The sequence below is a fragment of the Pleuronectes platessa genome, chromosome 5, assembly GCF_947347685.1.
Source record: "Pleuronectes platessa chromosome 5, fPlePla1.1, whole genome shotgun sequence".
In the NCBI taxonomy this organism is placed as follows: Eukaryota; Metazoa; Chordata; class Actinopteri; order Pleuronectiformes; family Pleuronectidae; genus Pleuronectes; species Pleuronectes platessa.
The window spans coordinates 13563331-13579291 of NC_070630.1; the positions used below are offsets into that span (position 1 = coordinate 13563331).

General features: G+C 41.2%; 1 protein-coding gene across 1 annotated transcript in view; it reads right to left on the minus strand.

Annotated features, from left to right (window-relative positions):
• pafah1b1a (platelet-activating factor acetylhydrolase 1b, regulatory subunit 1a) overlaps positions 1-9835 on the minus strand; it is a 28954-nt gene extending 19119 nt beyond the window's left edge. The window contains exons 1-2 of the mRNA XM_053422220.1: positions 9673-9835; positions 2692-3004 (exon numbers count right to left, since the gene is read on the minus strand). Of these exons, the coding sequence (XP_053278195.1) occupies positions 2692-2723 (32 nt within the window). The 5' untranslated portion in view covers positions 2724-3004; positions 9673-9835. The remainder of the gene's footprint in view (positions 1-2691; positions 3005-9672) is intronic.
• Between the last annotated feature and the right edge of the window lie 6126 nt (positions 9836-15961).

Here is a 15961-nt window from a genome sequence, read left to right on the forward strand (position 1 = left end):
AAATTGCGTTTGCAAGCAACCCCCTCCCCTGAAAAGACACCAGTCACAGCCAACCACTACAGGGCTACTACAGATACAGATGCAAAATTGTGCATCTCTAAACACAGCTCAGTTAGAATCAGTACAGCCAGTGCAATTAGTAAGGAAGACGCTTTGGCCTTTAATCCACAATTCTGACTCAAAAAATTTAGCCTTGTGTAAATAAATAAAAACAATGAGCTTTCAATTTTTGTGGACAAATACATTGTTTTTCAAGAATTGGCCTCAAACTGTATCAGCAGCTACTGCTTTGCATTCAATAATTTCCGTGGACCAATTTCACTTCCTCAGTCGTTCATCATAATGCATAACCAACTTTTAAAGAATCTCTATTTTGATCGCTGGGAAATATAAAAAGTCAGTAGAACAACGTGACATTACAAACGAAGCTGAAGTTCAAGCTTTACATAATTCATCTTATTTGGGTGTGAACCAATATTATAAGACTAGTTAATACATACAAATGAAACAGATGCTCTTAACCACTCTAACCTGTCATAGCTTTCACTGAGTGAATTCAAACAGTTTTCATCATAGGTTGTTTAAGTCACCTTTATGTCCTCTGAATGGCCGAGGTCTGGACATCTAATCTTTTGATCCATCACATTCACAGCCAGGGGGCAATGGAAAAAGGACAAAATCACATGAACAAGCTTGTAGCCTAAGACATGGAGGAGGCTGAGGGGATTTTCTTTGTAAAGCAAAGATAATGTTCAAAAGCAAGGACCAATCTGCACACGGCTGCCTCCAGGTCTTTCAGGGGAAGCTGATAGTTTGTGCTCTGTGTCTATTTATAAAGCACACCGGCGGGGACGAGTCCCCTGACCCAGGAAAGAAACACAAATGTGCTTTTCATTCGCTATGTACGTAAAAATAGAGCTGTTATGAAGATGCTCTAACAGCTTCAGCATCTGACTGTGGTGCTGACAAAATAGCATCGGTTTAGGGGACAAGCATTAGTTCCCTTTTCAGACAATAATAACAAGGAAAAATATTATCTTCTCTTCTATCATTTTCAAGTATACAATTATTAAAATATATAGATAAACTCGAAAGACACTTGGAGGGAGCAGGTCTTTGACATGGCTATGGCCCTATCTCACCATGTTTGAGTCTATTTATCTGGATCCACTAGTAAATCATATGGATTCTTCCTAGGATCATGCCCCATCTTTTATTGAAAACATTTCAATAGTTTTTGAGTTACACTACAGAAAGACAAACAACAATGAAGACAACCTCCTTTACTTTCCAAGTAATAAAAATAAAATGCCAACATCGTTCTGATGTTGAACCACACTGTGAGAAAGAAAGAAGGGGGCCCAATGTAAAATAAATGCAGCACGCAGCTCTACAATGAAATCCAAATTCCCATAAAAAACTAAAATAATCTGTGGCCACAAATAATATAAATTGTATGGGAGCCACACAATGCCAGTTCATTAACACGGTGGGACTTCAGCTGAGTAGGCTGTCCTTCAATGTGGCCCAAGATGCATTTGCATGCGATGCCAAACGTGCCCCAAACACCTTCTAATGTTCTGGTCCAAGTCTTATCGGTTTTCTTCAGTGTGTCTTTGGTGTGTTTACACCTGACCACTTGAGATCAGATCACTCCATGTGTGAATACTAGGTCTGAACAAGGTCTTAAGGACACTTCATGCTAACTAACTCAATGAGAGGTGGAATGCAACATATGCTTGAATGTGACTCAAGTGTCCAACACCAGTTTCCTGTATAAAAAAAAGAAGAAGAAAGAAATGGGGCCTTCCTCTGAATGGCAAATAGCATGAAAGATTAGCATTCCAATAGACCTCTCCATAACAACAGTCCCCTCCCACAGTGCTAATCTAAAAACACAGAAACAGTGCACTGAATGTTAAAGAACCTCGTCATGTGAGCACTGATGCATTTCTCACACAGTGCACAGATAAATTATAAAGTTTTAGGCATGCTTCTTTCTTGAAGGGGAAAAGCTCCACAAGATCATGTTAACTCCCACTCATGACCTTGTATCTCACATTGAGATGCCTTAACTTTCCATCTCCTGCCTCAGGGGTTAATTACCAAACCCACAGATTGAGCAGGGCCAAATTACACCCCCTTCCCATCAGCCTCTCTCTCACTTTACCCGCTTGCTAGATATATACACTTCACAGCACATGCGCTGATCTGTATGCAACTACTTGACAGTGAGCTCAGTGCAAGACTATGAAGCTTGGTGTAACCCTTAGGATTTCTGATTGTTCTTCTAGTGTGGCAGTTGAAGCTTCTGGCAACGTCACAAAACAAATTGTGATTATTTAGCATTCATCACAGTGTGTAGTGTAGGTGGATGATCAATATATGTTTGCTGTAAGACCTCGTTAATTCAATGTCAACAAACATGGTTAAAAGGTGGTTTGCATTCATAAATCACTTTTCTAGTTAAAACCATTCAAAGCACTTTACTGAGTTATTAAGTAAAATATATATTTTGATAAATCAGAAGAGGAGCTTATTCATCCACGGTCATTCTTTCTACAGATGAGCAGGTGTTTTTTGTCACATGATATAAGCAACACTGATACCACAATGCATTAACCCTTAAATCATGACTCTGATATCTCCATGTTCGAGCCACATGTTGTGAAAGGTGTGTTGGTAACTCACAGTTCATCTCGTTGTCGTTGTGACAGCACCATGGTGACGGGGAGGTGTGGGCGGGGTTAGGAGGGATCAGTTGGTCAAAGGAGAACCTTGTGCAGCTGCTACGTTCTCCTCAGTCAGGAGATGAGCTGTGCTGATCCAGGCAACACAGGCGTGGATGAGCCGTGCACTCCAATGGCAGGCGGTTGGTTTTATCCAGGCAACGGTCGAGAGTGAGAAGAAGGGAACGCAGGAATCTGCCCCCCAACCGTCTGACTCCAGGGACAAGAGAAGTGGAGAGGCTGCAGACCAGTCACCAGCCAAGTCTACACTGCATCTGGAAAAGAGAGGGGGGAAAATGGACATTAAGTATGCATGACGGATTGCAGGGAGAGTGGGTAAGCATGAAAGTGTTTACGGGCCAAAGGATTGCTGTATCAGTATCTGCACCAGTTATACACAGACAAAATTACTGTGAACTATTGCAAAATTACAGAAGCAAAAAACAATACAAGCTGTGTTGTCAGAAAGAGAACTCCCACAGTGACGCTTCAACAGCAATCAGCATCAAGCATGTAAAAGACAAGATACACTCATCTATCATACATTTTCCATAAAGCACTCCATGATGAGTCTTGTCATGTCCAGTCAGTCAGTCATGTCACCAGACTGCTTTGCTCTTGCAGCAAATTCCTCTCTCTGCGCATATACAAGGGCTGACCCACATTCTCAGTGCAACTGCTTGTCCTCTCAGGTTGCAGAAAGAAAAGAAAAACAGGACACAGCCGAGCAGGCTTGAATAACGGCTGAGCTATTGTCGAATTCCCCTGACATTTTCATCCCATTATGACACCTCAAAAGCTGGCTGATGGCAAAATGAAATTAATATGTCCATTTGTAATCATTTATTAATGGAAGTGTGAATATTCATTTATTGTTGGGAGTGGAATACTGATGCGAGCAACAATAATGTCTATTTTCATACTGCTTCATAATCATGAAAAGCACTTGACCAACACAGGTAGCAGCTAGAATACCAACTGTGAGCTACAATTAGCCTCTTAGTCTACTGGGACCTATCTGACAAAATCTCTGCCAGACCAGTAAAGAACGGTTCAAACCAAGTCAATTCATGTATTTCCAGAGACCTGCAACAAACCAACAAAACTAAAACATGGCAATAACGTCCGCACACGTGCAGAAGAGGGAGGGTGTGGGAACGGGTCTCTTGAAGGAAACAGATGTATCTGGAGTAAGCATGACGATTGGAAACATTCCATTGCGATGAAGGAAAATGTACACATTATTCAATTCAGCTGCTGATGCAGGAGTGACATTACCACAATGGAAAATTCCTCTTTTACATTCCTCCTTGCTTGCACAAGAAGCAAAGCAACTGTTTTCAGACATGACCTGTGGTTAAATCCAGAGAATTGGCTGTAGACTTAACCCAGACTTTGCTTTTCACACATGCACAAGGCAGCGGGAGGTTCTCTGCATGGACGCGTTCACAACAGCAACAAACCATCTGCATTATTGAGGCAAGAGGTGGAGCAGTCGGGTGCAGCAAACAGAGGAAGGAAGTGACGTATTAATGCCATGACTGAGATCACGTGATCATGTTTAAAGCAACCCAACACCGTCGTCATCTCTGATCAAAAACACCACAAACTCTCTTGACATCTTCGTCAGTGTCTTCTACGTGTATGGGACAGCTTTTTGACAAGGAGATATGTTATTTTTTTTTTTTTCATTTCATTTTTTGCATCTGTCACGTGTAAGTAGTTCCATCAATCCAGCAGGGGACCTCCTGCTGTGCTCTCACATAGAAATCTCCTGGCTAACTAAATAGTTTATACTAGGGGACAAGGCAGAGAAAGTCCACAGAAACTGCAGTGCCTCTAACTGACATTTGCATTCACACATGTACCTTCTCCTGAGAAAATATGTAGGATCTGCTGAGTTCAGTGCATGTCTGAAAGCAGCTTTAGAAAACATATGGGAAACATAAACACAAAGGATGCAGATGTAATATTGATTCTTCTAAGGCATTAAGAAAAACATCTAGTTTTTGCTTTTTTATTTGCATTGTTAACACTTTGACATTGCAGAAAAACTGTTAACCAGACAGAAACCTAACATAGCCACCAGCTAACCCCTGGACCCTGATGTCACCATCTAACAACTATCCAAATGTCTGCTTAGCTCTGACTGTGTGGATTATGGCAGGCTGGGGATGCATGTTGCTCAACAACTCAGCCATGATTCAGGGTCATAGCATAACAACACGGTAGGACGATGGCACTGAAGATTAGATGGTTCCTTCAAAACTCTCCACAAACAAAACAAGCACTAAAAGCACAAACCTTCTAAATCAACTTGTACAACCGCTATCGGGAGTGAAATTAGGTCATCCACTTTACACTGACACCTCCCTCTGTGCTGCTGTTAGCTGTCATCACTGTATGTATCCATTAATGTGTTAGACTCCCCTCTCTGCAAATCTCGTTTGTGGCTTCAGTATTGAGCAAATTGTTTGCACAATCCCATAATCAGACTAATTGCCTCAGCACAAAAAGGCAGTCCTGTCTCGATGGAAGGGGAATGGGCTGCAGCATCTATAAATCTGCCTGCTGATGGTTAATAATGGTTACATGTCTTCCTCCCATTGATTCTCTTGTTTTTGTGTAGCAGCAACAACTGCACAGTAAAGTGCTCCTTATAATAATGGAGCAGACTCTTGAGAGATGTTTAATTTCCTGATGGGTGCCAACAGGTCGTCTGTAGTGAAAGCCATTTTTAATGATAAATGGGATGATTCTTCTGTCTCCGTCTCAATTCAACAGCTAAATGTCAAGACAAAACTGTAATGAACCACACCCATCGTGTCACTGTGTGCACAATCTGTTTTTATGAAGTCACGCATTAGAGCTGGACCTACATATTTGAAAACCCCAAACACAGGATTTAAGTCGAAACAGCAAGTAACAAAACAGCAAAACCATGATTATAACTATCAGAGTAATGGGTCAGAAAACCTTTCAGAAAAGCACAAAACTCTCAAGAACTCAGTAAGAGGTTGGTGCACATATAACAACACTGAAGCTGACCAATATGGCATCTGGTCAAACTGCAACCCATCATATATTGGTACCATATTACATCTTATCATTACTCAACCTGCCAAATATGACCGACAAGGTATGTGTTCAACATCTTCTAATAATCAACCCTCCGATGTCTTCAAAAAGGAACACACCCCTGTGGAATGCAGGGCAAGAGGATGGAAATAAAAACACCACAGTCAGCAGTAAAGTCTGTTTGTGTGAAATTGTGTCTTAGCAGCTTGTCAAAAAACAAACATACAATCATGTTGACAAAGCTATCGCCTCACTGTCACCACTGGTTCACAGCTCAGTTTTCTCAGCGTCATTATGACACAATCGTCTTTCAAAACCAAGCATCTGAAACAGCTGGAATCTGGATCGACTTCATTTTTTTGTTTTGGTGACTTCCAACTTCATATCGTCTGTGAACTGGGAAAGTAACATTATCATCATACTTGACTGACTTCTCACAAAGAACATGGAGCAATTCTAAAAAGCTAGACTACAGTATGGCATGCAGAAACAGCCAACATACGAATAGACGCATGAAAATAGAACAGTAAAAGGTGACTGAACAATGCAGCTTTATAATGTATGGACTCATTGGGATGTGACACAAAAGTGGACTCTGCTTGGTGACAAAACTCGACTCCAGCTGAGCACAAGTAACACACAAACTCTGGAGGTCAAATCATTTTTATTAATTTAATTATCTTTAGTTTTAAGCTACTGTGACTTATCTGTTTATCAATGTATTATAGATTTAAAAAATGCATATTTGGTCATTATCTAAAAAAATATTAAACTTTTCTACTTAAGTTAAAGCTCTGTCTTAATTTAAAGCACTTATGACTTAAACTCATTCAACGAATATCCATTTCACCTCCTCAGACCAATACCTGCACCAAGTTAGAGATTTGTATGCACAGTTTACAGCTTTAGTTCGGAGAATTTATTAAAATAAAATTGGTTTTGTAAAATGCAATATCTTAAACTGAATCGATATTTAATCATAAATTATATGAGAGCCTTCATCCACTGACAAAACCAACAAACACAGAGCAGGCAGGACATTCACAGAAACAACAACTCAGTTGTATATAACAACCAGCCCACATGAGTGGGAACAACACAACACTGACTAGTAAGCCTCCCTCATATAGAAATACAGGTTTCAATTATTCGTATGGTATAATCAAAGTCCCACTTAGCAGCCATAAGGTGCTTGTTCAAATCAATATGATTTGGATCTCTCCAGGGCATTCACGTCATGCCAACAAGTTGGTGACATAAATTGTCACAGCTCTAAATTTAGACTGGATGTGAATGCAAAGTCTGCCAGTTGTTGTTGCCAAGCATGAAACATGTTCACATCCAAACTCTCAATTCTCCAAAAGCTACTTTAGCACACACTAAAGGATAAGTGGTTGCTTGACACTGATTTTAGTTTCACGCAAACATTGTCAATCATTTTATTTTAAATATTATATACAAACACTGGGTCAAAGCAGCCATTTGTGAGTTGACAGGCAGTCAGTTAGCTGCTGGGTAAGCTGTGTGGAAGGTCAACGTCAGTGTGACGGGGCAGGGAGGGAGAGTAATGTGGAGGCCTGCTCTTCAGCCCTCCACAATCACAAAACAAACAGCCTCTCACTTTCATCATCTGTTGACTTAAAACGAGGAGGATTCCCCCATTGCCTGCTTTTAGGCAATACCTCAATGCATTGAATTGAAACTGTGAAAAGTGTTCAAGTCTCCTGCTGAAGAAGTGGAAGCAAGCCCAAGCAAAGCAGCACTTCCAACTGCTGAAGCTTTGTATTGCAGTCATGTACAATTGGTGCTGGTGCAGCGGTTCCATTACTGACAGCACTGAAAAGACCCCCGCTGCAGGGATGCACTTATTCAAATCAACCTCTGGCAAAACTCAGGACTGACTAAGAACGCTTTCAAGTACAACCAACTGACTGCATCAACCGTCTCGCACAATTACTGCTAGAGAACTGAAGCATGTCGATATTATACAAAAACAAAGAGCTGCTTTTGTCATATTAGCTTGTTATTCCCAGTAGTCAACCACAGAAAATGAGTAGCTAGACACAATTTGAAACTAGTTTGAACTTTGAGTGTTTTCAGCATCAGTCAGGTGTTTTCACAGATATAAGTCCAAGGTTCATGTTTATGCTCCATTCATTGTATACTTTTGGTTTCACATTGAAATTTTGCCAGCACACTCGAAAACTTTGAATGCTATCCCTACATCCTGACCCCATCATCTTCATGTGTGTAGCTTCATTTCAATTGCGGAAATTTAATTATCCGATTTATATCATTGCCTCTATATTTCAACTACTATTATGGCTTTAATCATAAAACAAATGATAAGAAAAATCGAACCAAACAGGGCAGATGTGAAAACACCCTCTAAGTCCACAACCACAGTGCCAAAATACTCTTTGCCTATGATATTAGAAATCAAACAAACATTAGTGCCATTTTAGTAGATCCATTTATTTTAATTTGGTTATGTTAAGAATAGCTGTCAAAATATCTACAAGCAGAAATATGGTACACACCCCTCTTCAAAATCGTTGCATTTGATTAAATTCAAGTCTAGAACACAAACCCTCTTACCTGAGAGTGGAGCACAGACAGGGATTCTTTTAGATATATGAACAATTTCATCAATATCCAATAAGTCCAGTTTATCAGCTGCAGGGCAATCCTTGCAGGCGTGGCAGAGGATATAAAAGAGCCAAGGTCTGCGACTTTAACCGGTGCTTTCTATCCGATATCTCCGTGACATGCTTGCGTAAATCAAGAGAGAGCGCCGTTTGTGGAATTCAGTGCACAACCTCGCCAGCCACCAATCGCTGCTGATTTCCATTCATCTCGATGTAAACCCAGATTCCACAAATCCCTCTCAAGTCACATCCACACAATGAGAGAGAACACACTCGGGCACCGGGTAGAGGCAGTTCCTATAAACTCGTCCTCTCCGATGTGCTCCACCCTAATTTTATAATGCCGTGCCAACAAACCGCATGAAGCATGAGAGACGCAGGGAGCATCCTCCTCAGCCGAGACACAGCAGAGGAGACATGCGAAGGAACATGCCACGGTAGAAAACTGCAGCAGGGGTTGTGTGACGCTCCACTGCAATGGGGTGTGTGCGTGTGTGCACTGGAAACAGCTGAGGGCAGAAGACGAGCAGCACTTTACGCCCTTTTCAGATGCCAACACTGGACACAAGCGATTAACACAACATCAACACGGTGACAGCAGCAACACGTTCCAACGACTCAGCGGCAGCACAGCTAACGTTAGGGCCGTGCGAGCTACATTAGATTTTGTCGTGTGGTATTTTTAACAACGTTGACAGGCAGAGACTCTGCTCCACACTGTGCCACTTACTGCCTGTTACCCACTCGGGATGGACGCCTGTGTAATAAACGCTGGTGTCACCACGCCGGACACACTGACACGTTTTCACCTCCGTGTTGACGTCGGTAACGATTCCCGGTCGAGCTGACAGCCGGTAGCTCTGCGTTATCGTTAGCTGAAGTTAACATTAGCCAAGTTAGCTTCAGTCAGAAAGTTGACTCTTCACACCGGTACCTAGCTCAATTCAAGCCTAGTTAGCGACAGTGAGCTCGCGCAGTAGCTGACATCGACCGCCTGCTTTTTTTTTTTTATTTGGTCCCAGAAGGAAGGCGGTTCTCTGTATCCGGGGATAAAGTCCGCTGACACGGTACCTGCTGCTCCGGTCCAAGCGGCCTATCCGCCATTTTGAGACATAGAAAGGAGGCGCAGACGTTACAGCCACATCGTCATTTTCCCACCTAACGGCCGAGTGCTTCGCCCCCGACCGGCTCGCTGACAGGACCGAGTCCGGACTCACCGTATGCTCTCTGGCCTTGGATGTCCTCCGCCGTCTCCTGCGGTAACACGACCCGACGGGGCGTGAGGTTTCCGCTGCAGAGGGATCGGGTCTTGTGATGTGGAGCTGAGCCGCGTCTCGTCTCCGCCGCTTGTTTTCTCGTCGCCTGCCGCATTCGCCTTCAGTCCGGAGCGCGCACGGAGCTCGCGTTCACGGTGCGACGAGAGCGCGCACGCAGAAAAAACGGAAAAACGATGTACTGTTAACTCTTTAATGTCTCCTTTCTCAGGTAAAATGTCCCAAACACGAGGCGTTTCTTCACTAAGTGTTGTTCAACCGCAAGACAGCATTAGATGTTAACTATTCATGTGAATCCTCTCAATTTACTGACACTTGCAGTATTACCACTCAAAACAAAGAGACGATTAACTCTTTAACCTCCTGAAAAAATAAATGTAACACTATAAATAGATTGTCTGATATATGAATGCCAAATTAAGAATTAAAAATATTCGAATATATATAGGAACTTCTGTGTATAATTTCAAATAGTCTACAGCTATGCTTATTAGACAGTCAGTGTTGTGATCAGGGGCGTTTCTAGGGTTGAAAGAAAGGGGGGGCTTAGCCCCTAAGGCTGCTGAATGTTTGCGCGCATAGCGCGCGCCAATTTTTTTTGGGCTCATTTGGGATTGCGGATATTATCCATGTTTCATACAGTTCATAGATTGGTTCAATCAGAAAGAGTGTGATTTTTCTCTGTATCTTTGCTTGCATTCATTCAGTATAAGATAACAGAAGAGACAGAATTTCAGGGTCATTGTGAAATTTGACAACACAAATATGAACTGATTATATACAACAACATTCTATAGGCACTGATATTATTGTTTTAAAATACTAGAGATAGATATTAATGCAAAGAATAGAGAGCTGTCGATAGTTATTTCTTACATTTCAAATTTGCTCGTTCACACTCTTGCTCACTGGAGACATTTTCTAACAAAATAGCTAGCTAGCTAGCTTAGTGTTAACATAACTCATTACAATATTCCCTTTCATTTGCCTCAAGTAAACCTAAATTTAGGCAGGTAACAATCGTTAACAACTACAGATAGCCACATTCTGTAACTACCTGTACTTACAATTTCACTCCGTGCATCATTTACTATGAGCTAAAATCCTTGGCTGTAATCCTGCTGTCTTGATGAGAGACGTTACTTGGCAGAGTGAGAAAGCCAGCGCAGCAGCCCTAACCCTAACCCTAACCCTAACCCCGGCATGAAAAAGCCCATAATGTAGCCCCCCCTGTTCCTGCAGGATCTCTGGAGGCCAGTGTCTCTGTGAAGCCTCCGGGGCCAAACATCTACCTGGGTGAGCGTGTGCTACTGCAGTGCACAGTGGAGTCCCTCTCTGCTTTTGTGAAGAGCTACTGGTGGTTCAGGTCCAAACCACACAGGGCTCCCCCCCAGGCACCTGGTCTCTGGTGACAGCTACTTCATGACCGCGGTAACACGGGAGGAGGCCGACAGGTACTGGTGCCAAGCCGAGTGTCGGGAGAACCGGACTGAGGTTGAGCTAAAGACCCGGCCAGTCTCGCTTGGAGTGTCAGGTGAGCAGCAGCAACGACTGCAGCCACTGCAGCGTGGCATCAGGTTTCTGCTTTGCACAGGACAAATCAGATGAGTACAGAGGTTGTGTATTCTCAAACTGACTAATGCAGAGACACATAGAGGCTCTTATTTTCCTCAAAACAGCCTCTGTCACTCCTCCCTATCATGGGTCAAAACATGGTTTATACTATTTCTAATTGATCAGAAAACTGTCAGAAGATTTTTTTTTAATTTGTTTATTCATTTAAGCTTATTTTGGCTTCATGACTGACTGTGTTTAGCAGCAATAAAATGTTGAAAACCCCTTTGAGGGTCCCTGGAGCGAACCCTAGCTGACATTAGGTGAGAGGGTACACCCCGGACAGGTCAATCTCAAAATGTAAAACTGTCAAAAAAAATGTATATTAATTATCAATAGGATATCTTCAGTCATACATTTTTTTGCCAAACATTGAATCCAAAAACAGACACAACTCTCCCTGTAGTACTTGATTTATTACAAAATGTTGCTGCACTCGACACAAGATTTGTTTTGTGTCTTTACTATTCAGAGGTGGGTTTTGGGCATAACATGCAATAAACCAATCAGAGAGCCATCTACCATTACCTTTAAAAGTATTAGTGTCCTTGCACCAGCAAGGTTATTATAAGAGCAAGTCATCGTATTTTACACCCTTTTATTACTCAATGCTAATATGTCTCATTATTATAAAATCCTATGTCATCACTGTGAGATGTGAAGCCATTGTCCTGCTTTAACAACAGTGAGCAGGACACAGCATGCTAACATTAGATACATTGTTGATTTTATGTTGTTCATTTAGGAATTAAATAGGCAATCTGACCCCTACTGGAGAAATTCATGTTGACTGGGTTTGACAGATTATCACATGAGAAGGGTGTTTCCTAAATGTATAATTGTTAGTGAAGTGTAGGCACAGGTGATTTTAGAGACTACAGTCGAGCAAGTATGGAGATTAGAGTACAGCTGAAGGCAAATCACAATAAGTGAGAGCAGAAGTTTCACAGACAGCGGAGATTTACAGTTAAAACTAGAAGGGCATTCGGTGGAGCGCACCTCCGCCAAGGCTCATCAGTCCCCTTAAATTCAATCAAGCTGCTACACTCACTCATAGATATTAGTTCCATAAATGTGCCAGATCTTTTTCCTTCAAGATTGCTCCCTTGGAAAATGGTGAAAGTGTTGAAAAACATAGAATCTCAAAATGTTACAGGAAGATCCAAATATAATGGCTTCTTCTCTGACTCAAACCAAATTGTTCCACCAAGTTCCCTGCAACTCTGTTGGGTTGTTCTTGTGTTATTTTCCTTTCAAACAAACAGACAGGGGTGAAAACATGACCTCTGACCTCGGCAGAGGTAACAATGGCAGACACATCGATGGATTGCTTTCAAATGACTTTACTCATCCCTGATTGGTTGTCCAAACTTTCTGACTATGCCAAACACATCTCTGTTTTTGTGTTGTTTCTGACATTTTGTCAAGATATGTGGCTATTTCAGTTATGTCCATTACAGATTGACCAATCGTCAAACCAGGATACGTCTGAAAAGCCTCAATCGCAGACTGTTTCTGTTGCTTCTCTCATCTTCTCTCCCCTTTTCCCCCAATTTCTCTCTGTCAACCTCTGTCCTAGAGTTGCCCCCTCCCTCGCTCTCTCTGACTCCTGACACCAGACAGATGTTCAGCGGGGAGTGTTTTACTCTGCAGTGCCTCACATCTCAGACTAACTCCTCAGGGTGGAAGCTGATGCATTTCTCTCCTGACCTAAAAGCAGGGACCTCAAACCTCACCGTTCACTATTCAACGCCAGGAGGTAGCATGAGCCCTTGCAAGTCTGAAGTATTTGTGTTCACTGCTGCCAGTGGGACCAGTGGAGTGTACTGGTGTGAGGATGCCTTCTATTTTTCTTCCACAGATGGCGACATCATTCTGAAGACCCAAGCCTCCCCTGTGTTTACGGGTGACGATGTCACCTTGTGTTGTCAGCATCAGAGCGGCAAACACAAACAAACCAGCTTCTTTAAAAACAGAGCATTGATTGACTCTAACAGTTCGTCCGGTTCAGACCGAGTCATAAAGATGACTCTTAAGAATGTGACACGGGAAGATGAAGGCTTCTACAGGTGTGCGTCAGACAGCTGCAGAGTCCAGAGAGCTGGTTATCAGTGAGACCGGACAGAGGTCAGCTGAACATCATCACTCTGCTGTGTATTCTATAGAAGTGGATCAGTGTCACATATCAACTGTTGTTTCTTTTAGGAAACTTCACATCAGAGGAGACTCCAGCCTCCACTGGTATTTTTCTTATTTATATACATCTACTTGTTTTGGAGGAAATACTCAATATTAATCAACACATTTTCCATTATTGAGTGAAGCCTTTTGGTTGTCTGGTTCTCCTCCTGCTCAGTCTTTTCATCAAGGTCTAATTTCATCAGGAAGATCCCTCAGGATCTAATGAGATGAAAGAAACTACAATGGGACTCAGTAGAGCGCATATTCACCAAGGCCCAGCAGTCCCCTTAAATACAATCAAGCCGCACCAAATTTCACACACTCATAGATATCAGTCCTCTACATACGGCAGATTTTTTTCATTAAGGTCCAAGAATTATTCCCTGGGAAAACGTTTTAAAAGCACAATGTTAAAGAAAGAGATAAAAAATGACTGGATCGGCTTAATACCAAAATACAGTGGGCCCTTTCCTGACACTTACTACAAGTGTCCGCCAAGATGATTGGAAATCCAATTGTTGTTGTTATTATAACAGTTTTATTTATTTAAACAAGTATTATGTCATCTTGATCAGGTTCCTGGAAATGGATCTTTGCTTCATGTGGGGTTCTACTTCTGATCGTCATTCCTTTGACTGTTTGGCTCGTTTGTCACTACAGGTTAGTATTTACAAAATCTTCATCCGTCTTGACTTCCTACTTTCTACTGCATGAACGACAAGCCCAACAGGTGGTGAAGTAAATGATTCACTGCCTGTTGTATTTTCCTGAAGGTACCAGAAGTTCTGCACTTGGAGCTGCTGGCCAGTTTCCAAACAGGAAGTTCCAGCAGGGGTGCTTCCTGCCACCAAGTTGGATGTGACGGAGGTGCAGTGGGACCTGTCCTGGATGGAGATGTCCAACCTGTTGGAAAAGGATTCTTATTGTGGCATGTAAAGGGAAACTCTCTTCTGAAGCCCAGAGAAAGTATTAACTATTGGGTCAAACCTATGAGAAAGCTCAGTCAGTGCTGCAATTTGTAGTATTTCATGGTCACATGTCAAAATAGTGCTGCCTGATATATTTTTGAATTGAATTAAATGAGATGTTTAGGATTTATAAGGATGACTACATTTGCTGATGGTGCAGATTTGATAGCTTCCAATACAAATGTTATTGTTTCAGTTGTCACATTTGTCAATGTCAATACTTTTGCACATTTAAACGTCTCTCCTTTGAGTACATTTTGAAACTAAGAATCGTATTTGTTATATCTTATTATCTAATCATTAATATAATTGACTGTTCTAAATCATTTTACATGTATCATTTCTCCTGTGTTTGTTCGAGGTTCCATGTTGTTTGCTCCCTTTGAATCGTTATTTGCTATTTCTTGTCGTCTGAAGTTATAAAAGTCATGGAAATCGTCGTGCTTGTTTTATATCTTTTAAGGCAGAACAAACTACCAAGAAACAAAAAATAACTATAAAGATTAACCAAACAAATACAATTTGACACAAATCCACTGCAAACAGACAAAAAAAAGACTAAGAGACACAACACAAGTCTGAAGTGGCACAACATGGCTACTGAGAGACACACAAAAGTACTACAAACAGACAAGAAATGTAGAAAGAGAGAGAAAGAAAGAAATACTCTACATATATATTCTACATGCACCTGATAAAATATTTCCATTCAGCTGATTGAGTAAAATAGATTTTTTAAATTTCACAATTTACTTCGCTAATTTAGGCTCTGGATTTAAATGCTTAATTTTTTTAGAAAGACCCGAAACCATTATGTGTCTCTCAAGATAATTAAGATGCATTATTCCTCATATACTACACTGTTTATCATTTAAAAGAAGCAAATTACTGTAAAATAAATACATGTGCATGCCTTTAGAAGCCGGCATCTTTGGTAGTAATTTAATGTAGTCGATTTTATTTTCAGTTCTTCTCTTTTTTGCATTAGAGGATGAAAAGGAACCTGAGAAGAATAGTTTTTTGAAGAAGATTCTGTCAAAACATCAGGTCAGAATTTGATCTCATAAAAAACTTCTCTTACATAATAAATGGTGTGTTATGTTGACAAAGAAATGAATTACAAAAGGTTACTCCTACAGTTCTTGTTATCTTTGTACAATAATACAAATTTCTAAAGAACATCTGCAGCAGACATTGGTTCTTTATTGTCGTTGATATGCCGTTCATATGAAGTTAATATATTCCAAAAGCCTCTATAGCGGTCAAACCAGTTAGGCCTCATTGATAGACCATGTTACCTGCCAATTTGTGGCATTCTGCATTAATAGATCACTACAAACAGTACACGTCTTCTTAAATAGACCTAAAACTTTAGACAGAAAGATGTTAAGGATCTCCAGTACTAAGAATCTAAAACAGTAAAAATGAACTCTGAGATGTTTTTGAAATCTGACCTTCAAAATCATACT